General features: G+C 40.5%; 1 protein-coding gene across 3 annotated transcripts in view; it reads right to left on the reverse strand.

The window, feature by feature from the left end:
* Positions 1-26114, reverse strand: part of pcbp4 (poly(rC) binding protein 4) — a 177573-nt gene that overhangs the window by 28818 nt on the left and 122641 nt on the right. For all 3 annotated transcript variants that reach the window (XM_028824721.2, XM_028824720.2, XM_028824722.2), the window contains 5 exons: positions 25901-25933; positions 24323-24439; positions 20316-20447; positions 15005-15133; positions 2704-2778 (listed from right to left, as the gene is read on the reverse strand). In XM_028824721.2, coding sequence (XP_028680554.1) covers positions 2704-2778; positions 15005-15133; positions 20316-20447; positions 24323-24439; positions 25901-25933 — 486 coding nt within the window. The remainder of the gene's footprint in view (positions 1-2703; positions 2779-15004; positions 15134-20315; positions 20448-24322; positions 24440-25900; positions 25934-26114) is intronic.

Consider the following 26114-nt stretch of genomic DNA (forward strand, 5'->3'; position numbering starts at 1 on the left):
ATATATATATCTTATATATAAAAGTCTATGCGTGGAAGTGTGTGTGTCTGTGTGAGTGAGAGGTGGAGTTGGGGTAAGGGCTCCACCTTTGAGGAAACAAACTCGCTTAGCCGCTAATACAGAAGCGAGGCGGGCACATCGGCAAAACAAAACCTCTGAAGAAAGAGTCACTCTCTTAGCTGCTAATTCAGAAATGAGGTGAACATATCGACAAAATGGTATCCCTTTTACTTTTCCTCCCACCGCTAACACACAAGCGAGGCGAGCACATCGGGAAAACAAACTCTCCAAAGAAAGACAAAGTCGCTTAGCCACTAAGGCACCAGCGATGTCAGCACATCAGCAAAACAAAACCTCCTAGGAGAGAGACGCTCAGAATAGTTCCTTTCAATTACCTGACATCTCTACATTTCAATTTTTTTTCTGACGATTTCAATAGTTTCTAGGACCTTGGGCTTTTTATAGCATGACCTTACACAGCTAGTATATATATATATATATATATATATATATATATATATATATATATATATATATATATATAGTGGCAAGCTGCTGGGGGTGGCACCCAGCTAGGATGCCTGGAAGGACTGGAGGAGGGATTACGCCTCCTCCAGACCACAAGGGGGCGACCACCCTGGTGGCTTTGGGGACCACGGGAACTGAGCTTGGAAGCTCAACCCTATAGGGGCCTGTGGTCACCGCCAGGGGACGCCCCAATGGTCCTCAGCACTTCTGCCACACCTGGAAGTGCTGGGGGGAAGACGACCAGGGACACCCGGAGTGCTTCCGGGTGCACAGCTGGTACTTCCGCCACACTGGGGAGTACCGGCGGAAGATTATCGGGAGGCACCTGGAGCACATCTTGGTGATTATAAAAGGGGCCGCCTCCCTCCGTTCAGTGGCAGGAGTCGGGAGGACGAGAGACAAAGTCTTGGAGGAGAGGAGTGAAGGCGGACCTTAAGAAGGCATCACTGAGAAGGCCTGGACTTTGGGGGAGTTTGGGGTTGTGTGTGTCACTTATTTGTAATTAGAATGTACAATAAACGTGTGTTGGGTGAACCAGCGTTGTCCACCCGTCTGTGTTTGGGCCATGCTCTACAATATATTATATACATATATATATATACATATATATGGTCATGCATGCATATCTGAGGTTTGCCTTCTGGGCTCATCATAGGCACACACTACCACTCTGGGACACAAGGGGTGCTGTCACTTGACAATATTATCTGATTTTTCTCCCATAGCTCTGAGAAATCCTCCATGGAGGGAAACTGACTCTGCCCTTCCGGTCCCTCTGCTATAAAGCCAAGGTACTCCAGGTATGGCTTTTGTCATTCCAAAGAGAGCAGATCGAAGAGCAGAGCTCCCACCAGAATTTCAGAACACTAAAATCCTCTTGTTTCTTCTTTAGTTCACACTGGTTTTGGTTTATCATTGTGTCATTGAGCGTCTGTTTATTTTTTGGGTATTGTAAACATTAAAAGGGGCAACCTGGTTGGTGTGACCAGTCTGTTCCCTTATGTAGTCAGTTGTGTAAGTATGGCATAAGCCTTACAGAGACCAGGGAAAGATGCAGATGTTAAGGGAGCAACAGGAACTTAACCATCTCTCTTCTACCTACCCAGCCTTGACATCCTCATGCGCTTGGGTAACTTTGCCTCCTCTGGCCTCCAGCCCATTTAGCCCAAAAGAATCGCTTAACAAAGTACCAGCATTGACTAGCGAGTGACTGCATCACACCAGTTTAACTGAAGCACAAGTTCATTAACACTCCTTATTTTTTATTTTCTTACCATCCCCTCAATGTCTTAAACCCTTAACTCCTCTTACAATTTTTATGTGATTTATTAACTATATAATATACAATATACAAATAATAGCCTTTCCCTCCATTCACTAAACCTGCATAATCCAAATTTAGAATTGTGGCAGCAGCAGCAGGTGCCAGGCAGGAACGCTCCCTCATCTACATTCACTCATTCTGTGCTCATTTATTCCAACCAACCATTCATTTCCATAGTCCACTACAGGGACACAGAAAATAGAGGCATACTAGGCTCACCCGCCTTTTAAGGCGACCGACTTTTATCCTCAATTTGTGTGCGCTCCATGTGTACATCAGGCATGTAAGTGTAGGGAATGAGAACATCAAAGTGCCCATTCATAACATCTCCCGAAAACCTAAGTTTTTTATCCCCTCAAGTGCCTGTCCAAAGTCGTACAATGTCAGCCCGAATCTGTACCGCTAAAGACGGAGTTTCATGCACTAAATAAGCTATAGATGAGAATAAGCAAGCACCATCTCCCCTGATATTTACTACGCGGTGAGGCATTTGTACTCCATCAACATTAATTATTTCCAGAGACATAATTTTGTCTATTTTTCTAGCACATCGCGCACAAAAGCAAGGGAACGATGGGAGCACCAGAACTCTGCTCACATCGCATTGCTTCGTACCGCAAGCTGCAAGTAGTAATTCTGTGATAAGCGGAATACCACTACACTTTGCACTCACGGGACGGAAGGGCAATCCTGACCGCTTTTATATAGTAGATTCTAGCAACATCTAGTACAAAGCAGGAACACAGACTTTCATTTACACAAATATATTCCAGGTACACACAAAATGTACATTTTACTGATGATGCTGAGTAAGAGTAAGCACAGAACTAAGTCGGGCTACCATGTCTTACCTGATTGCCAGAAATTAGAAGTGGTCCTTGTGTGGGAATTGGTCGATATGGAATGGTGGCTCCTTTAGGTGGTGACTGCAATTCAGAAAAAAAAATATCATCAGGTTTAGGAGATGAAAAGCTTTTATTACTTTGCATTTGTCACCCACCATTAGCCAAGGCTACTTACAATGTCAGGACACATTACAGCCGTCCACTGTTAGCACAGGTAGGGTACAAGCAGATTATCCGATTTCCACAGGAGTACACAGTGTCAAGAACTGAGCATGCAAACCAGTGGCTTAAAGTCCAGAGCCTTAGCCACCACAGCACATCATTTTTTCAGACCCTTTACTAAAATTCTCTCTAACATCTAGCTTCAACAGCAGAATGAGATGACCTGCTTTTCTGAAATGTGGAAAGTTCTAAAAGAACTGGATCCGAAAAAGAGGTTTTACAGGGGTTATGGAGAACAGAATCAACCCAAATTCTCTCTAAGTTCTTTGATATTGCATCAATAACAGAACCAGATGACCCACTTTTCTGAGATCCAGAAAGTTCCAAAAGAAATAGATCACAAAATGAGGGTTTGCATGGGGTTATGGAGAAGAGAATGAAGGTTCTTCCATCGGTTAGAAGACACAGATCATACTTTGTCTAACGTTAACTTTGCAGCCATACTGCTTAATAAGTAAAGTGTGTGTTGAAAAGGAGTAAGAGATAGAGCAGAAGGGCATGCGGTAGGAGAGGGATATTGGAGGGAAATATTAGAGGATAAGTGACCAGTAAGAGGCAACTGAAGGGTAAACTCAAAACACTGACAAAAGTACCAGGGAACATAGTTGACACATAGTAGTAGTATCAGATAGAAACTGTCAAATGGATGACTGATGACCTTAAACCCCACCCCAAATTATGATTTATGAAACATGATGTGTGAAAATATCCATCCATCCATCCATTGTCCAACCCGCTGAATCCGAACACAGGGTCACGGGGGGTCTGCTGGAGCCAATCCCAGCCAACACAGGGCACAAGGCAGGGAACCAATCCTGGGCAGGGTGCCAACCCACCGCAGGACACACACAAATACCAAGCACACACTAGGGCCAATTTAGAATCACCAATCCACCTAACATGCAAGTCTTTGGACTGTGGGAGGAAACCGGAGCGCCCAGAGGAAACCCACGCAGACACGGGGAGAAATGCAAACTCCATGCAGGGAGGACCCGGGAAGCGAACCCAGGTCTCCTAACTGCGAGGCAGCAGCGCTACCACTGCGCCACCGTGCTGCCCGTGTGAAAATATAATTTATGAAAATATGAATTATGAAATATGATGTGTGCAATTAAGTCATAGTAACCTGTGTACCTTTGAGCACTCATTAAAATAATTTGAACGATGCCCATCGTTCATATTAAAATATACAAAGGTCGTAAGGAATGTAAAGGTACACACTTACTTGGCTTTGTATTACAAGCAAGAAGAGTGTATTTTTTAAATGAGGCTCCTGTTATTAGTTTTGAATCTGGTGATTTTACAATGACGTTACGTGTCAGGGCGGGGAGCATAAGTATCATAATTCATAATTCGGGGGTCAGGACATAAATTTCATAAACTATAATTCGGTGTGGAGGTAAATTACATAATTCATAATTTTGGGATGGGACTTAATTTCATACATCATAATTCATAATTCATATTTTCATAAATTATATTTTCACGCATCATGTTTCATAAGTCATAATTTGGGGCAGGGTTTAAGGTCATCAATCATCTATTTGACAGTTTCTGTCTGAAATTACTATCACTTGTTGACGTGCCTGTGTCAGATGTGACCAAATTTAAAAACGAAACAATGGCTAAACAGGGCGGCACTGTGGCGCAGTGGTAGCGCTGCTGCTGCACAGTAAGGAGACCTGGGTTTGCTTCCCGGGTCCTACCTGCGTGGAGTTTGCATGTTCTCCCTGTGTCTGCATGGGTTTCCTCCCACAGTCCAAAAATATGCAGGTTAGGTGCATTGGCGATCCAACATTGTCCCTAGTGTGTGTGTGTGCCCTGCCTGGGATTTGTTCCTGCCTTGCACCCTGTGCTGGGTGGGATTGGCTCCAGCAGACTCCAGTGACCATGTGTTAGGATATAGCAGGTTGGATAATGACTGACCATGGCTAAACATTACTTGTTTTTTTAAAACATTCATTTGTGTTGGTTTAAACCATCTGGCCCAGCTAAATTTCTTGGTGTGAAAATCCGGCCCAAATTAATTTGTAATTGAATAGCCGTAGTCTATGTGTTTATGCATTGGTGATATCGGTTATTTATTGGTTTTCCTATCCCTAATAATGTATTTTTCCAGCTGTTCTAATGCAGAACATTCACATTCAACATACAGATAGCAGTGTTAGAGAGATACATTACAGTGTTGGAACACAGTGTTACTCTTCTCTTTTAAAGTAACAAGACATAACGTTCTCAAATACACTTTGCAAAGATTACCTGGTTGATTCTGCATTGTTATATTAGATTAGATGCTTATTTCTTGAATATCTGTCAGGTTTCTTTCTGCTGTGGATCACACTGAATATACTATATCATAATATAACATCCCTAGGCCTGCCCCATGAAACCCAGATCATGGTCTCAGAAGCACAAGAGGAGGCCAGCCCATCTTATGGCAATGTTTGAACCAGGGCCGTCTTCACGCATGGGCACGCTGGGCAGTTGCCCAGGGGCCCCACGAGCATAGGGGCCCCATGTTAATCTATGTATATTCTGACTAGCTGTCAATAAATAAATACTATACTAAACTACAGAATAAATATTTGTTATTGTGTTACCATTGATTTAGTATCACGGTCACCTCTGTAACCTCACGTGCATGTATGTATACAGATCTTGTGCTCTATATAACATTAAAGCGTATATGTTAACGTCACTTCAACTCAATTCTCTGCAAAGAAATTTCACAACATTTGATTAATAGTAAATAATTCATAGTAATTTCATACTGTGCAATCTCCGTCTGTATGGTGTCGTACATGGCTGGGGGTCAGACCCGGCCGGGACGCCTGGAGGGACCAAGAGGTGGCATATTTGTCCTCCGGGCCACGAGGGGGCAACCGCCCTGGAGCAGAAGAGGGCCACGGAAGGGGAGCAGGGAGGCTCAAGTCCGTGGAGGCCCGTATCCACCGCCAGGGGGCGCCCTGAGCCTCATGGAGCCCGGGGCTTATTTACTTCCGCCATGCCAATGGATGTTGATCCTTCCAGGGTCACCCGGAGTGCTTCCGGGTGTTCTCCTGACGCTTCCGCCACACCAGGACGTGACGTCAGGTAGAGCACCTGGAGTTCATCTGGGTGAGGATAAATGGGGCCTCCCTCCTATCAGGGAGCTGGAGTCGGGAGCAGGAGCAGGACGAAGCTCCTGGAGAGAGAGGACAGGTGGCCCAGGGACGTTGAGAGAGAGAAAGGCCCAGGAGAAGGGTGACTGGGGCTAGAGGCACTGTGAGTTGTGCGGGACTGTGTTGTGTTGTGGGAAAAGAAAAATAAAGACAAGATTTGGATAAAGATGTGGTCTTCGACTGGTGGTGTCCGGGCAAATATCACAATGGTTTGCCAATTGAGTATTATTTATCTGGTGAAATTTTTGCGTTTTTCAAGGCTCATGTTATATTGTTCAAATGTTTGTGTTGATTAATCTTTTCTGTACAGCATGTTTTTTAATGTTTAAACACTGATTTTGTTGGAAGTACCAATACAATAAATGTGTTTCATTTTATCGACCATTTACATTTTTATTCCTGTGAGTGGTTGTGTAGTGTAGGGGTCCCAGTGTACTGCTTTGCCCGGGGGCCTATAATGCTGTTAAGACGGCCCTGCTTTGAACGGCCAGTTATCCTAATTTACGCATGTTTGGTGATGTGGTGGTAAAACAGGCACACCCAAAAGAAACCCCATGTAGTCATGGGGAGAACATACACATTCTATAGGCAGCAACCAGGCAGAACCCATGAGGCAGCAGCACCAACCTCAGCCCCACTTCATAATTAAAGTCACCTTTCAAAATTAATCATTCAGCTCATGACAGAGGATGACGCCGACCCTTTAGTGATATTGAACTAATTGGACACATGCTGGTACTTAGTTTCCGGGATAAAGAAAATAAGCTTGAAAAAACGAGTAAGCAAAAGTGAGTGCCAGTACCTGCAGACCTGAACAAATAATAAAATGTAGACGGCATCACACTAATGGGGCTGATCATTACCTGGGGAATGTTTTCTCATAACGCATCTCGGAACTAAGAGGAGTGGAGAAATGTGAAATCAGATAATGACTTAGAGCGAATCTGACAGTGAGCCTTTGAGTTGTGCTTTTCACATTTCGGTGTTTGGTGGGGGGTAGGATGACAAGCCCGAGTTGTTGTCTGTTATGTGTGTTGGTGTAAAACCGATAATAAAACCGTGTGCATGTCAGAGGGTTCTTTTCAGAAAGCCAGAGATTCTGTGTTGTAATGAGTTGGTTTTATTAAGCTGTTTTCAGAAACAATTATCTCCTTATGTTAAAGTGCTTAGAGGAAAGGTTTTCTATGAATAAGCAGTTCCTTGTAACCGATGCTTTAATTATGTGCTGGTAATCCTTGACAGCATTGACGCCGTGACTGCGCTTTAATGCCTGAGAAGATCTATGCATTTGATTAAAATATTCTTCTGATGAATTATAACAGGTAATGAAGAAGGCAGAGTATCTTTTTAAGAATGTTATGAATGTCTCTTATTTTTCAGGCTGCACGTTATGAGAATCTGACCGGTGCTAGAGCAGACCTGGCGTCTATCGGTAAAAGCAGATATAGAGAATTTAGAAAGTATTTAGACCCCTGTAATTTTTTCAGATTTTGATATGTCGCTGCATTGTGCTAAAATCTTCTTATACAGTGCATCCGGAAAGTATTCACAGCGCATCACTTTTTCCACATTTTGTTATGTTACAGCCTTATTCCAAAATGGATTAAATTCATTTTTTTCCTCAGAATTCTACACACAACACCCCATAATGACAACATGAAAAAAGCTTACTTGAGGTTTTTGCAAATTTATTAAAAATAAAAAAACATATACATAAGTATTCACAGCCTTTGCTCAATACTTTGTCGATGCACCTTTGACAGCAATTCCAGCCTCAAGTCTTTTTGAATATGATGCCACAAGCTTGGCACACCTATCCTTGGCCAGTTTCGCCCATTCCTCTTTGCAGCACCTCTCAAGCTCCATCAGTTTGGATGGGAAGCGTCGGTGCACAGCCATTTTAAGATCTCTCCAGAGATGTTCAATCGGATTCAAGTCTGGGCCACTCAAGGACATTCACAGAGTTGTCCTGAAGCCACTCCTTTGATATCTTGGCTGTGTGCTTAGGGTTGTTGTCCTGCTGAAAGATGAACCGTCACCCTAGTCTGAGGTCAAGAGCGCTCTGGAGCAGGTTTTCATCCAGGATGTCTCTGTACATTGCTGCAGTCATCTTTCCCTTTATCCTGACTAGTCTCCCAGTCCCTGCTGCTGAAAAACATCCCCACAGCATGACGCTGCCACCACCATACATCACTGTAGGGATGGTGCCTGGTTTTCTCCAAACGTGACTCCTGGCATTCACACCAAAGAGTTCAATCTTTGTCTCATCAGACCAGAGAATTTTCTTTCTCATGGTCTGGGAGTCCTTCAGGTGCCTTTTGGCAAACTCCAGGCAGGCTGCCATGTGCCTTTTACTAAGGAGTGGCTTCCGTCTGGCCACTCTACCATATAGGCCTGATTGGTGGATTGCTGCAGAGATGGTTGTCCTTCTGGAAGGTTCTCCTCTCTCCACAGAGGATCTCTGGAGCTCTGACAGAGTGACCATCGGGTTCTTGGTCACCTCACTGACTAAGGCCCTTCTCCCCCGATCGCTCAGTTTAGATGGCCGGCCAGCTCTAGGAAGAGTCCTGGTGGTTTCGAACTTCTTCCACTTACGGATGATGGAGGCCACTGTGCTCATTGGGACCTTCAAAGCAGCAGAAATGTTTCTGTAACCTTCCCCAGATTTGTGCCTCGAGACAATCCCTACAATAGGTCTACAGACAATTCCTTTGACTTCATGCTTGGTTTGTGCTCTAACATGAGCTGTCAACTGTGGGACCTTATATAGACAGGTGTGTGCCTTTCCAAATCATGTCCAGTCAACTGAATTTACCACAGGTGGACTCCAAAGAAGCTGCAGAAACATCTCAAGGATGATCAGGGGAAACAGGATGCACCTGAGCTCAATTTTGAGCTTCATGGCAAAGGCTGTGAATACTTACAGTATGTACATATGCTTTCTCAATTTTTTTATTTTTAATAAATTTGCAAAAACCTCAAGTAAACTTTTTTCACGTTGTCATTATGGGGTGTTGTGTGTAGAATTCTGAGGAAAAAAATGAATTGAATCCATTTTGGAATAAGGCTGTAACATAACAAAATGTGGAAAAAGTGATGCGCTGTGAATATTTTCCGGATGCACTGTATAATACGCTACCGTGGCTGTCCGTTTGTCTGTCCAGGATTTTAAATCACCTGTAGCTCACAAACCATTTGACCTATTGACCTGAAATTTGGTAAACATATACTACGTGACATCTACTGTCCACTTTCAGGGTGAGGATTTTTATTCCTCATTTTATTTTTATTTTATTGTAGAATCAGTGTGCAGCAGGGCGGCTATGTGGCACATGTGTAAGGGAGCCGTTCTCATTCCCTACCACCTTCACCATCACTTCCCCTACCTCTTCATATCTTAAATCATTCTTGAGGCAGATTGAAGACTTAATTGCCAGCTTAAGTGAAAAATTAAGGAATACATACTAAGCAATTGCAACTGACTTAATCAATTTTAACGTGAAAAGATGCTGATGAAAGAAGAGAAGCAGCGGGCGACTAGGGTGGAGAAAAGAAGATCTGCTCAGGAAGCAGCAAGTGCATCAACCTCTGAGCAAACAAATGCTAAATGTATAGAGAAAGAGGATGGAAACTATAAATCAAGTGTATTCACAGCACGCTATTGTGCAGTGCGCCGTTACTGGTCATTTATAATTTAAAATCAAGCAAGATTCGATATCCAAGAATGACAATGCAAAAACAGGATTTTAGAAAGTTTTAAGATTTTTTTTTTACATTTTATTGAATTTATTAAAAGCAAATAATATTCCATACAAGCAAGTCAAATTTAACAAAACTAACTTCAAATCAAATCAACCCAAACCCATGAGAAAAAGAGCTAAGCCAACAGAGTAAAACTTTAATAGTAAGAAAAGGAAGGAAAAAATCAATAACAATGATTAAAATAAATAAGGGACAAGAATCCACTTTCTCAATATAAATGTTTATTCTAAAATGTTATTGATTAGATCCTGCCAGGTTTTAAAAAAAGTTATGAACAGATCCTCTAAAGTGAGAATTTGATTTTTTCCAATTTCAAATAATATGTAACATCAGTTACCCACTCACTTAAAAAAAGAGGTCAACTAGGATTCTTCCAGTTGCGCAAGAGAAGTCTGCGTGCCAATAGTGAAGTAAAGGCAACCACAGATTATTTATCCTTCTCAAATTTAAGACCATCTGGGAAGATCCATCAAACACAATATTAGTAGTGGATTAGGAGAGATTGCGACACCAAAGTTTTGCAAATTTACTAAAAATTAAAAACTGAAATATCACATTAATACAATTATTTTGACTCTCTGCTATGGAAATCTGTCTCAGGTGCATCACATTTAGATGTTTCTACACCGTGGTTGGGGTCCACCTGTGGTCAATTCAATTGACTGGACCTAATTAGGAAAGGCACACACCTGTCTATAGCCAGGAGGTCGAAGGAATTGCCTGCAGATCTTACAGGCAGGACTGTGTTGAGATGCAGATCTGGGAAAGGCCACACAAATTTCTGCTGCAAAAAGTTCCCAAGAGCGTGGTTGCCTCCATAATCCTTAAATGGAAGAAGTTTAAAACAACCATGACTCTTCCTAGAGCTTGCCACTAGCCCAAACTAAGCAATTGTGGGAGAAGGGCCATGGTAAGAGAGGTGACCAAGAACCCAATGATCACTCCAGCTGAATTCCAGACAGACAGAGAGAGTAGAGGTTGGGAGCATGCACTGATACCCAGCCGCACTCAGCAGCCATGTGACAGGTGACACCTCAGCACCACACTAGTTCAAATGGAATGGAACAGTGTGAGATTTTTTTACAGTGGCTTGAGTGCCAATCCTGCCAATAACCCCCAGGATTTCCCTGCCAGTTGAAGAACCAGCGTAGAAATGGGAGAAACTTCTAAGCAGGAAGGACAACCATCATTACAACACTCCACTAATCTAGAATTTATGACAGAGTGGCTTTGTAAAAGACACATGGAAGTCTGATTGACGTTTGCAAAAAAGGCCCCTAAAAGACTCAACAAAAAGCCACAGAAACAAAATTCTATGGCTTGATGAAGCCAAGATAAGCGTAATGTCAGGAGGAAATTATGGAAACCACTCATCACCTGTGCAATACCATTCTAACAGAGATACATGGTGGAAACAGCATCATGCCAGGCAAGAGATATCAAAAGTATATACCTCTGAAGAGTATTTTCAGAAGTTTCCAGGGTAGTGTGGATGAAAGGTGAAAATGAGACTAATGTCAATGTTTTTTAAATGTAAATGTAGCCGTGTGGATGGGGCCTAACAGTTCATTTCTATCTAACTGACCATATAACAAGCTGAGATGATTCTATTATTGCACCAGAAATACAGCAGAGTATTAAGAATACTCCATTAACAAGTTGATGTTTGCACCTAAAAGGCTCAACAAAAAGCCACAGAAACAAATGGCTTGATGAAACCAAGATTAGTGTAATGTCAGGAGGAAATTATGGAAACCACTCATCACCTGTAAAATACTATTCTAATAGAGATGTGTGGTGGAGACAGCATCATGATGTGGGATTATGTTTCAGCAGCAGGTACTGGGAGACTAGACAAGGTACAGAAAAAGTTTAACAGAGCAAAGTACAAAGATATCCTTAGTGAAAACTTTCTCCAGAGCACTCTGGACATCACACAGGGGCGAAGGTTTACATTCCATCAGGACGATGACACTAAGCACAAAGCAAAGATAACACAGGAGTGGCTTAGGAACAACTCTGTCAATGTTCTTGAGTGGCTCAGCCCGAGTCTGGACTTGAATCCAATCAAAAATCTCTGGAGAGAACTGAAAATAGCCGTCCACTGATGGCCTCCACCCAACCTGACAGAACTCAGGGGTTCTGCAGAGAAAAATGAAGCTTGTCACACCATACACCTGAAGACTCCAGGCTGGAATCACTGCCAAAGGGACTTCAGCTAAGTGCTGAGTAAAGGGTCTGAATATTTGTGTCAATGGGACAGTTCAGCCTTTTAACTTCAAATATGTTTGCAAAATCCTGTTTTTGCTTTGTTATTTTGAGGTATTAGGTGTTGTTTGATGAGGAAAAAAAGAATTCAAAAGTTTTTTAGTAAGGGTGCAACATAACGAAGGGGTGTCCAAAAATAACGAGAATTAAAAAAAAAAATTGTATATTCCTCAGAACAGTTCCAAAATTGAATTACCCTCAAAATACCCTCCCTGAGACACAATACACTTTTCCCACCGCTCTTTCCATTGTTCAAAACTTTACTGAAACTTTTGCAAAGTGATAGCCTTCAGTGCCTTTGTCGTTTGCTTCATGACCTCCTCTACATCCTGAAAACCCTTTCCTTTAAGGTCCCACTTCATTCTTGGAAATAAGAAAAAATCACAGAGTACAAGGTCCGGGGACTGAGGGAGGAACCATTGTCATCCCGTTTTTTTGTGCGAAACTACCGCACACTCAATGCTGCGTGTCGTGATGCAGAAGCCACTCGCCTGATTGATACAATTCGGGTCGTTTTCTAAACACTGTGTCACTCAATCGCTTGAACAATTCAAGGATGCCGCTTGGCCAAATGATACAGAGGGCAGTCTAGTGCACGCACCTAGCGGCAAACGTCGGAACTGATGCCCCTCCAGCCTCCAGAAAAAAATTCTTGTTATTTTTGGGTCTCCCCTCGTAGCAATTGAACAGATCAAGTTTAAGTAATACACATTGATAAAAGGCTGTCAACTGAGTTATTTACAATCTCATTTTCAAAGGGCTCTGAATCTTTCGCTGTAACGGTAACACGGCCAACCACAAAATTTATCGCAAAAATTCAGCAACTGGAAAATTATTTGCCTTTTGCACAAGTATACAGAATTCAAACTATAAAAAATGCAATTTAGATGCACACAGGAAAGTAGCACAACACGCGCCATGGAAAGAGACTCCTCTATGCCCACTATGTTGGAATATGGTTTTCATCTGAGGAGGGTGACCGACCAGTAAATGAGATGTTGCAGTAATCAGGATCCAATTAGTGAAGGGCCACAAAATAAGCATGAACAAATCAAAGGATGATTAGAGTCTCCGCTTTTGAAAAATCTGCATTTCTGCCTGTCCACAATGAAATCCCAGGCAAGAATTTTCAAAAGTATACACTTCTAGAGAGCATTTTCAGAAGTTTCCAGGGTAGTGTGGACGAAAGGTGAAAATGAAACTAATAATGTCAATGTTTTTTAAATTTAAATGTAGCAGTGTGGATGGGGCCTAACAGTTTGTTTCTACCTAACTGACCATCTAACAAGCCGAGATAATTCTGTTGTTGCACCAGAAATAGCAGAGTATCTATATATATAATTCACTAAGCAGCCGACAGGGCACGCAAGACAACCATGGGATACGCACAACATAGCCACGCCCGCCAACTCACAGAGACCCGCCCACCAACTCTAACACCATGGGATATGACGACAACTCACAGAGCCACGCCCACCAACTCTAAGAGTATGGGACAAGAACGCCAGCCCGCCTGACTGTTACCAGCACCCCGCCCACCAGCTCTAAGACCATGGGATACGACGACAACTCACAGAGCCACGCCCACCAACTCTAAGAATTCACTAAGTCCATGGCAAGCAAGACGCATGCAAGACAGAGCCACGGCCGCCAACTCACAGAGCCACGCCCACCAACAATTCACTAAGCAGCCGACCATGGCACAAGTACAACAGAGCCACGGCTGCCAACTCACAGAGCCCCGCTCACCAACAATTCGAGTGAGAGCAAAAGCATTTGCCAAGAATGTTTTCATTAATCAAGAACAAAAGTCGGAGGTTCGAAGACGATCACATACTGTCGTAGTTCCGACCATAAACGATGCCGACTGGCGTTATTCCTATGACCCGCCAGGCAGCCAACCGGGTAACCAAAGTCTTTGGGTTCCGGGGGGAGTATGGCTGCAAAGCTGAAACTTAAAGAAATTGACGGAAGGGCACCACCAGGTGTGGAGCCTTTCGCTTAATTTGACTCAACACAGGAAACCTCACCCGGCCCGGACATGGAGAGGATTGACAGATTGATACCTCTTTCTCGATTCTGTGGGTGGTGGTGCATGGCCATTCTTAGTTGGTGGAGCGATTTGTCTGGTTAATTCCGATAATGAACGAGACTCCCTCCTGCTATTCCATTAACAAGTTAGCTTATAAGGGCAAAACTGGATCTTCCGTTATCTAGGTAGATATTGTGGTAGACGGCCAGGAACCCTGTCCTGCCGGGATGCCTGGAGGAAGGAGGAACTGGGAGAGCGGCACTTCGTTTCCCTGGGTATCCGGCCGGTCCTTGATCCCTGGGGGACAGCACTTCCGGGACACCAGGAAGTGCTGACAGACCAGGGATGGTTTATGCCTGGAGTGCTTCTGCTTCTGCCACACTGGGGAGTGCTGCCGGAAGTTCATCGCCAGGCACCTGAAGCACATCCAGGACAGGATAAAAGGGGCCGCCTCACTCCAATCAGAGAGCCGGAGTCGGGTGGAAGAAAGACAAAGCTTGCGAGACAGGAGTGGAGGCGGCCAGAAGAACCAAGGACTGTGAACTGTAAATAATTGCAAATACTGTTGGGAATAAACGTGTGTGTTGTGGACACTGCGTTGTCGTGTCTGTCTGTGGCCGGGCTAGCTTTTATAATATATAAAACTTACATTCTCTTCAGATTAAGTAAACACTTGTGTGAATTAACCATTAACATTAACTTCCTAGGTTTTTATCTAGGTAGATATATAAAACTTACATTCTTTTCAGATTAAGCAAACACTTGGGTGAATTACCCATTAACATTAACTTCCTAGGTTTGGTTCTTACACTAAGCTATGCTTGTAATCAAATTAAAATCCGTCCAATATGTGAACCTTTACCTCCAGAATGACAGCGCAGATCTGCTTAACACATTGTATGATGGCATCTGGCGTTCCCGATATCGTCACTCCTCGCTCTGTAGAGTTCGGCAGCAAGTCTCCGGCCACTTGGACTTGAGCGCCTGTGCTCTGAAAGAGGAAGTACAGTATCAGCAAAAAATACAATTCCATTGTAGTGCAGTGGCGCTGTGAAGATGGCAAGAACACAATGGAATGAAGTGCCCAGCAATACTTGCATGTTAAAGGCCTAGCATCCACTCTGGTCAAGCTTTCTTTCCTTTCTGCCCCATTAGGTCTAAACAGTTGATTCCACTTCACATTTACATTTACATTTACATTTGTTTGCTTAGCAGAAGCTTTTATCCAAAGCGGCTTACAAAAGAGGTCAACATAATCTGAATTATGCAAATCCTGCTTTGTTTTATACCCTTCCATGTGGTGCCAATCACTATGCCCTTACCATGTCAGCTGGCCTGCTGAACAGAGTGACAAGTTTTGGTAATCTTACACTGTTGAATTTTAAGAGATTACTTGGCTTTACACTTCTTCCTGATTTTTAGTCTCCTTGTCGACTAAGGGAACGATCAATTGATTTTTTGAACTTGCAATCTTGCTGAGTTCTTCAGATAATCGATAGATCAGTTGTTTTATGGTATGCAATATGGGGTTTGTTATAACCACTTCAAAAAATGATCAAACCAAATTTATTGTGCAGCTTTTATGATACGACCAAGGTCTACAACCCAGGCTCGATTCTCTCTCTTTTATTTTTCTAAATATTATCTTATAAATATTAACGATTAAGATATATGTTCCTTAATGAATACTTTGTTTGAATTATTATTTAATAATACAGGTATTTCTTAATGTAACACACAATTAAAATAGATCCTCAGGGACTAGAGCCCCCAACTTTGCAGCAAAGATACTGTCCTATAGTAAAGTGGGCTTTGTGGGGTCAGTTCCTCATTGGGGCATTAAGTCATAGTAATCAGTTTTACTTTGCACCTGTGTACAATTTTTTATCATTAAGAAGGTTCTTTTTTTTCCTGAAGCATTTTTATTATTTTGACTTTGCTTATTTTTAATTGGATGTTTCATTTTAAATCGCAAACAGGATTTACATCATGTGATTTCGTTCTTCACGTGTATTACGTCAGTGAACCTGAGATATAAATCTAGAAACGGAGTAATCCCTCGGTTGTATTCAAAAATCAAAACAAACGTTGTTAGCGGAGTCAGTTACTTCATTTAGGTCCGTCTCGGTTTTTAACTTTTTGCCTCTGACTTCGTCTCTCGATTTGCCCCTAGTGGTTTGGCTGCCTGTTTTGATTGCTCCTCCCAGATCTAACTTGATTTACGAATCTCACTGCGCGTTTCATCTCCTGCTTACTTTACCTTTTCTCACATTAAACCCTGGAGACAGCATCTCATTACAAACTGACTTTTGTGAATATTTACAGTATCTCTCTTCTGATTATGATTTTCAATTCTATAAGTGCTAAAACTTTGCTTTTGGCTTTTGATTGTGGATTGGTTTATTTTGCTTGGGTCAACCCTTAAGGTTTACTTTTAGGAAATTACTTTTGTTTTTCCTTTGTTCTTTATTTGCTTTTTAATTATTAGTATTTTTTAAATATTTAAATACTAGACAAAGAGCCCGTTTCGACAATTCCCCACATTCCCAACTCCCCACAATTACAATTCCCCACATCACAATTCCCCACATTGCAATTCCCCAAATTCACAATTCCCCACGTCCACAACTCCCCACATTGGGATAATATTTATTATAACCATAGACTAATGTACTATATAAGACAGTCCATATAATGATACAAAAGCGTGCCCTCCGTTTCCCCACATCGAGCATTATTTTATTTAAAAACGCTACTTGTTAATAAATATGTAAAAATACATTATCCAAGCATGCATTTTTATATACAATTTGCCTTTTAAAAATTTGAAACAGGTAAGTTGAATTCTATTATTTTTTGAATCTTTCTTAAAACATGCTAAAACGTAACATTTTTGATTTTTATCTTTTTTAAATTACCAAAATTAAAGTTCTCAAAAATAATAGACTCTACTTATGGTGTAAAAATAAAAACACGAAATAAATCAAATAAAATTCTTCTCGCGCCTTACAACGTATCTACGTGCTCCGCGTCGCGCGCACCAAGTTTGCACGTTTGATAGTCTGTAGCGAACTTACCCTAGTCGGGAGTAAAGATAAACCTGTACAGTGGAATTATTAGCAAATGGAATAGGACCTTATCTAATTCATTATTTTGTACCAAGCATATTTTGTATTAAACTCATTTGTTCATTTGTGTATATCAGTTACTTGTATTTTGTAATCAGTAATGCATTTCAATAAATTGTCATGAAATAAAACTTTTGGAGATTAATTACTACTATTTGCATTTTAGAATTCCTTCATTATATTATTAATTCAGTGCACTCCATATTATCCCAATGTGGGGAGTTGTGGAAGTGGGGAATTGCAATGTGGGGAATTGCAATGTGGGGAATTGTGATGTGGGGAATTGTAATTGTGGGGAGTTGGGAATGTGGGGAATTGACTGATGTGGGGAATTGTCTGGCCACCTAATATATAATACGTATAAGCACCACAAACCTGATATAGGTGTATTGAATGAATGCGTAATTAGGCCTTGAGCTGTAGTCGAAATCGCCTTTCAGGCCTCTAGAGCTTCAATCGAAGTCGCCTTTCTCTTTGAATTTTTGCGGCCATAAATCCGCCGCCTCCCGCGATGTTGGGGTTGGATGTCGGTTGAAGTCGCCTTTCTCTTTGAATTTTCGTGGCCGTAGTCGCCTTTCTCTTTGAATTTTCACGGCCGTAAATCTGCCACATGCCGCGATGTCGGTCTCGTAAGGTTTTTTCGGGTTTTTTCGGACATGCGCAGAAGGCGACGTGCGCAGAAGGCGACTGCGCATTCGGCTTCGGACGGACGTGAGTGAGTGAGTGAGGAGACTGGCGAATTATGTATTAAGATAAAGGAAAATTGTTTAGTTTATGGTGGGCCAGGGGCTTTATGGTTCCCTTCTTCTCCTATGGTGATTGTTATGCCAGTGAACTGACTAGACTTGAGAAATACTTGGGAGAAAATACAAGTAACAGAAAAGAAAGAAAGACCTGAGCATCAAAACCAAAGCAAGGGTGACAAACCATTGGAAAAAAGAAAGGGCAGAAAGGTCAGAACCAGAAAAAAAAATGACCAACAACATTTAGAAAGAGAGATTCAAAAAAGAACTTTGTATCCGCAACTCGCTGAGGAAGTAAATTCCTAAATTAATTTTTATCCTGTTGTGCTATTACTAAAAAGGTCACAACCTCCAAGGACACGCCCCTAGCAACGCATGAAGCAGTCCATAACGATGGGAACCAAACAGAGCAGCAATCACGAGAGAAGAAATAGTACAAAAAATTATTTAACTTTTTATCTGACTGGAATTTCCACAAATAAATTTCATAATCATAATTGGGAGCCTTAAAAACCCAAAAATGAATATTTGATCTCAGAAATCCACGTCAAGAACTAAAAACAGAAACCAAAACCCTAAAATTTATATTTTTTTCAGTCTGGCCTTTTTTGTACAAATAAATAAATTAAGCCTGCGTCTTGAGTTTACAGCTAGGCTGATAAGTTCTGCGCGGCATTTTGATACAGAAAGAGATTTCATCAGTAGCTGAAGTGTTTTTTCTTTTAATTTCTTTCTTTTATTGTACTTTGTGCTTTCCTTTGTAAATGATGCTTTTAAAATGTTTTTGTCTTTCTTCTTGTTATAGGTTATTACTTCTTAAGAAGTATTTTGTGTATTGATGCTGATGTATTTATGTTTTTCGTTCAGTTAATATTTTTCCTGTGTTCTAAGTTTTTTGTCTTTTATATTTGAACCTAAAGAGGCAGGCCCTCCAGACACAGGCCTTTATAATGCTGCATTCACATGCTATCGCACAGATAGTTTGGAGTTGGAAATTCCATGTGAACGCCCTATGAACTCTGGGGTACAAGTTGGACATTTCAGAAACAACAAAGCTACCCAAATTCTCCGAGCTGTGATGTGATGATGACTTTTCACTGTAGTTAATTGTATAAACTGCTGAAAGTGATATACATTTAATATGTTTAGTTTACTCTTTATTTTCATAAAAAATATAAAGTTTCTCATATTAAATGAACATGTAGCAAATCAACAGTGACCTCGTGTTCCTCTGAGTAACCTCACCAGAAAATCTCGTGAATGTGGTGGAGTGAGGTGGTGAAACATCACAACTCAGAGCTCCGAATGGGTTATTAAAAAAAATTAATAAAATAATAAAAATAATAATAAAATATATTATGCTCCAGACAGCTGTGATTAGTATTTGACTCATCTCTTAAACGGATTAGCTCTTCTCATCTTTTTCAGGATCTAATGTTCTACTATGTCATTAAGATGACAAAAAGAACATAAACAATTTGTGTAAAACATGCCACGGAAACAGCTGAAGTCTATCCAAAAATGTAACACATGCAGAGAAAACTTCAATGTTTGGATGACTTTTGTCTGTCTGCCCTGACTCTCAGCAACACAGCTGTGCTCTCATGGGCCCCAGAAACATGAAACCTTCTATGCCTACTAAGGCGTGCACCTGTGTGTTATTTGATGGTCAGCATGTCCCCCTAAGGGCAGTTTTTTCAGGGCTGCATAGTCCAATCATCGCACTTTAAGAAATGTGGAATTCAACAAACATTGTTATGGTGCATTCCTATTCAGGGGGGTTAAGGGTGGTCTCTTGGAATTTTTCAAGAATGAATTCCACAGGGGGACATTGTAGCTTCAGAAGGAGGAATAACGCTGGGGAGGGGCTGGTATGCATCGACATCTCTGCCTAGGTCTGTTCATCAAGCTCCATCAAGGACTTGATTCTTCATTCTGTTTCGACACTATTGCCATCTTACCCTGGCCATCTTCTCCAGTTTACTGTCCACTCTTACTTATGTCTTACCCTGTCTTCAAACTTGTTACATTTAGAGTTTTGACTTTGAAATGTTTTCTTGTTTGTTTTGCAGAGCACCTTGTAGTGATGTATTGCGTGATGAACATTGTGTAAAACACAGAATGATTTATTGATCAAGTGATCTATTTAATGATTGATAACAGTGAGGTAAAAAATACTTCATATAAATAAAATCACTAAATTCTCAACTACTTTCCAATAAAATGCTAAGAACATTTCAGGAAATTCATCAATACAAGTATACTATTAAAAAGGTAAATAAATAAACAGAGATGTGCTGACCTCTCTGATTTCTTTGATCTTGGAGCCGCCTTTTCCGATTAATGAGCCACACTGACTGGCAGGGATGACTAGTCGCAGGGTCACTGGTGGTGTGCTGGTAACTGTGCCATTAGATACCAGTGTACTGAGATCCTGTATGATTAAATGGGGAATACAAAATGGAAAGATGAGTAAAGACAGTGACCATTAATGTAACAGAGGCTCATTTTGTTTAATAAGTTAACTATCCACCCAAAGAACGCATTTTCTAACCTGCTTATTGAGCACAGTGTCACAACGGGGTAACAGTGGGGGGGGGGAGGATGGGGGGGCATTTCCACACAGAGTACACTCACCTTAAGTAATACCATGCCAATTTAGTAATGTTGTTGCATTGACCAAGTGTACAATGCTAGTCCCAGGATGTGCCTCACTAAAACAAAAATTCTTTTAGAAATATAACAATAGTCTGTGTTGTGTTTCAGACAGGATTTTGTCCCTGGCTAGTATTTAAATTTTTGTTTTCATCTGTTTATGTTATTTATGTCTCCTTAAATATGCAGACATTCCTTGTGCTTTGTGGGTGGTACCTCAGGAGGCGGGGCCACCCTGACATCACCACTGTAAAGGCCTTAGCAGCGTTTTCAATGAAGTCATTTGGAGTGTTCCCGAGTACTGCCATTTCTTTGCCTGTTGCCGGTTCTTTGATTATTTTGCTACATTTTATAGATTATGATTTCTGGATAAGTGTATTGAGATTTGTTTCTCTTAGGATTTCCCTTTAGAAACACTCAACACTTTTGGGATCCTTTTGTTATTCCTTTTCTGCAAAAAAAATAGTTTTATTTTATAAAGGATTTGTGTTGCCTTTAGGTCACACCCCAGAGTTTTTGTGTTATAAGTTATTTCTCTTGTGAGGCATTTTGGAACATTTAACTTTATTTCATCCATCCATCATCCAACCCGCTGAACCCGAACACAGGGTCACGGGGGTCTGCTGGAGCCAATCCCAGCCAACACAGGGCACAAGGCAGGAACCAATCCCGGGCAGGGTGCCAACCCACCACAGTTAACTTTATTTTTAAACTTTAATTCAATATCTCCATTGTTTGGGTCTAGTAAGGTCAATGCCTACTGTTGGTAGTTGGGAGTTAGCTGCACTGGAGGAGCCTCATCCAGACTGCCAGTGAAGGTCCTGGCCTGCCTTTATGGTGTATGTGGAGAGAGGCCTCAACCCCCTTTTTTGTCATGTGTGTACCTTCTAAACCTGACACTGAAAATCTCAGTGTGAAAATGAAAAATAAATATATGAACAACAAGTCAGATAAAAATATCTGGATTAGGAGCAGATTTCATAAATGGGCTCATTAATAGAGTTTGTGTCTGAGTGCTCTCCATGAGGGACTAGTGTCCCTTCCAGGATTGTCTTTTGTCTTATAATGTCAGCTTGTGCACTGCCACAGAAGTATTAGGAAATACATTTTACATCATGAGGTGTGTGAAATTTGACATTTTGTTATAATGTAGGCTCATGACATTTAGTTGTTAAGGTAAAACTGAAAAAGAGCTTTTCTATTTTTCTCAAATGCCCCATTCTAGCAGTTACGGCAGAAGACGAATCAGTCCATCCATCCACTTATCCACAGTTTGAACTTGCCTGTTCATTTAAAGGTTCACAGATTAGCTGGGTAGTACAACCAAAAATATATTCACAAAGCAGATACTAGCAGTGGATGAAAAGAAAGTCCATTAATCATTCCATTCATTTTCTAGTCAGATCTTTTCCACTGTAAACTGGAGCCTGTCCAAGCATCATCAGGAGATGTAAAAGCCCTGAGCAGGATACAAATCCATCACACTTTACACCCACTGTTACTCACACTGGGCCCAATTAGAGACACCAATTAGCTTAACATGCATGTCTCTGAGAAATGTCAAAAAAACTAAAATACCCTAAGAAAACTCCAAAAGATCTGTGTAAAAAGTGCAGACTCCACAAAGATGGTGGCTGGGCCGAGATCCAAACGCGGGTCTCAGGAGAAGTCAGACAGCAGTGCTAAACACTACATTGCCTCACCATCCCATGAGAACATTCTTAAATTATTATCATTGATATGCTTATTCTATTGTGATATTAATGATATTATTAATATAATAATAATAATATCATTACCACAGTAGTTGATATCGATAATATCAATAACATTATTAGTATCATAACATTGCCATTACTATGCTATGCAGTTCACACAAAATACTGTATTATCAGAAACATTAATAGCATGACTGTTGTGTTACCAAGGAAATGAACAGACTGGGAGATGAACAGGAGTTGAACAGCAAAACAGAAGTCAAAACCGAATGATCAAAACACCAAGCATTAAAGCCCAAAGCATAACCCAGACTCATAGTCAAAAACAAGAAGTGAAGTAAGACCTAAGCATGTGAAACACACAAACAAACTTTGATATTTTCTTTTAGACAATTACCAGACTTGGACAATGAAGTGACCTCATGCATCAACGTTTATACTCCATGACTCCTCATATCACTTTGTTTGTGACCTCTGATGTCATTGCTGGCGATTACATGGCAACTAACAAAACAAAACTACACAAAAGCACGCTTCGCATGGGAAAACAAAATGGCATTGTGGGAAAAAAAACCTCTTAAAATACAACTGAGAAAATAAAGCAAACATCCGAATAACTAGACTAACCTCAAAAACAGATAAAAAGATGGAATTTCTGACAAAACATGACAAGTTAATAACAAAAAATAACCAATCATGATAATGATTATAAAAAGATGGAATGGTGGCTCTGTGGCAATGGATCTGTGCTGCTATCTGGAAGGCTGCTGGTTCCGTTGGGCTCTTGAGTAAGGCTCTTAACCTGAAAATTGCTCCAGGGGTGCTGAATAATGGCTGACCCTGTACTGTTACCCCCAGAAAAGATAATTTCTTCTTGGGGTTAACAAAGTATATAAAAATATATTATTATTATTATAAATTTTTACCATGGCATTTAATGCATACAGTTATACTATTAACAACATCATTAATGTCATACTAATGTCATAACTATAGTATTCAACACACACACAATTACATTATCAATAATATTATTAATATCGTGATAATATCATTATCACGGTATTTAATACACAAACAAATATACCATTAACCATATTACCATTACCAGCATCATTTATAGCATGATAATATAATTACCAAAATAGTATTATTAAAAACATCATTAATATCATGAGAATATCATTACAAAAGTATATAGTTAACAATAAATTACACTAATACCACGGATATCATGACAATATCATTAATCTTTGGAAAAGTATTCAGTTAACAGAAAATAAGAATAACATCATTAATATCAAACTGTGGGGTGCGAATGTTGCCATATGTGGAGTAATTTCGCTATTCGTAGGGAAATTTTAAACTTGTAGTGGTGTATCGGCAGCAAAAAATATAAGAATAAATTTTATTAGGGTTTCAAAACAATGTTACAGGGCGCGATGAAAACTGTTATGAAAACTCAGGTTGCAAATATTTAAAGATTGAGAAAGCTGATTAATTTGATAATATAATTACCAAAGTATTCAGTTAACAAGAATGAATGATATCATTAATATTGATATTGAAGTATATTGATATCATTAATATTATTTTATTATGATATCATTACCAAAGTATTAATTTAACACAAAATTACACTAATATAATTAATATCATGATAACATCATGATCACAGTATTTAAGGCATACATCTAATATTTAATACCAGGTCCACAAGACATTGAGATGTATTCTTATATACAACCATTCAAAAAACAGGGTGACAGTAGACCACTGGACTATCTGGCCCATATAATCTCATTTCATGAACCCACAGCCCAGCAGGAGGGGAAAAAAAACAAAACCATTGGTTTAAAATAGGAGGTGGGCACAGCAAACAGTCACACAAATCTGTGGTGTCCCCAAGTGCCTGCTAAGCACCTCACACACTTACTTCTTGCAGTTTGAGTGTGATCATGGTGAAAGCTCTGAAAACAGCATCTGTTGATCCAGTGATTGTGATGATTCGCTCCGGACAAGACCCCTCGGAGATGTTGATGCGTGCACTGCTCTGCAAAACAAACGTTTGCCAATTAGGTGTAGTTGGTCACAGCCAATTATCATCTTGGTTCTCCCCACTTAAAGAGGCCAAATTCAACTGCATACTTTATAGAAACAATGGAGAATGTGACAGAGACAATCTGGGTACTGAACATTAGAGACAACTTTGCAGTATACATGTGTCTTTCAGTAATACACATGACCAAAAAAAATAAAATTAGGAGTGCCAGAGCAAAGCAACGGAATACATATATGAAAGAGAAATTTCAGTTTTTGATTTTTAATAAATTTGCAAAGCCTTTCTGAAAACATGTCTTCACTTTGTCATTATGGGCCACTGAGTGTGGATTTAATGGCAAAAGATGTACATTTATCAATTTAAAAGTAAATCCACAAGACAATAAACTGTCCAAAAGTAAAGAGTTTGAAAATGAAATTAAATCCACTGCAGGTAAATGCATTATTGGATATTTAGTAAACTTTTTTATCAGATTGTTAAGATACAATGCATAACATAGAGCAATGCCAGCAGCCATACCACATGCACTTCAGAAGAGGTCCCCCACCTGAAGATAAGCACGTTCAGACCCAGCCAGTACTTGGATGGTAGACCAACCAGGAAAAGCTTGCGTTGCTGCTGGAAAAGGTGTTGGTGAGGCCGGCAGGGGGCGCTTACCCTGTGGTCTCAATGTGGATACCAATGCCCCAGTGCATAAAAATGGCACAGAAGTCCTGACTCTCTGTGGTCATAATATATCCCTGGGAATCCTTTGTAAACAGCAGGGTGTATCCCGGGTTCCAGAATAAATTGCCCCCCATGGCCTGGTCATTGTGGCCCCCTAATCATCCCCTGTCTCTAACTGGCTATCTCTCACCACCTCACCACCTAGCAGCTAATGTGTGGTGAGTGTACTGGCACAAAATGGCTGCCATATCTCATCATTCAGGTGGATGTACATTAGTGGTGGTTGAAGTGGCACCCCACTCACTGAAGCTCTTTTAGTAGTGAAAAAAGCACTATATAAATGTAAAGAATTATTATTATTAATATTATTAGTAGTAGTAGTAGTAATAATAATATTAATAACAAGGTGAATTGGCGCTTTAAATTTTTTACGTTGGTGAGTGCACGTTTGATGAACTGGCGCCTCACTGAGGGTTCCTGCCTTGTTTTCAGTGCTGCCATTTTAGGCTCCATTCTACCTTGAATGAATCTAATTTGTGAGTGTTATGTTATGATTACAATTACTATTTTGCCTGTTTAAAACAATGTCTGATGAAATATATTATAACAATGGAGTGTTTTTCTTAAACCTTTTATACAATGCTTACTTGGAAAGGCAGATTAAAAATGTCTTGATTTAATGATCCCAATTATTGTATTTCTTGTAAAATGCTTTCTTATATTAGCCATTCAGATAAGTGCTATATAAAAAAATCAACATTTTATACATTTAGAAAACATACTTACCTCTTCTCTAATTCTTTTCACCGTTTCTCCTTTCTGTGGGAAAAAAAAACAGCAAAAACATTATTGGAGACTTGTGAGTTTGTCTCAAATTTCTTTTAAGAATGTCAGAATTCCTTGTGCTAGTGTTCTAGTGGCAGGGATACAATGCTGACTCCGGTTTCTGGGGTTCCACTTACTGAAGCCTTGTGGAAAGACCCCGAGGAAAACTCCATAG

Source organism: Erpetoichthys calabaricus, chromosome 18 (genome assembly GCF_900747795.2).
Source record: "Erpetoichthys calabaricus chromosome 18, fErpCal1.3, whole genome shotgun sequence".
NCBI classification, from domain to species: domain Eukaryota; kingdom Metazoa; phylum Chordata; class Cladistia; order Polypteriformes; family Polypteridae; genus Erpetoichthys; species Erpetoichthys calabaricus.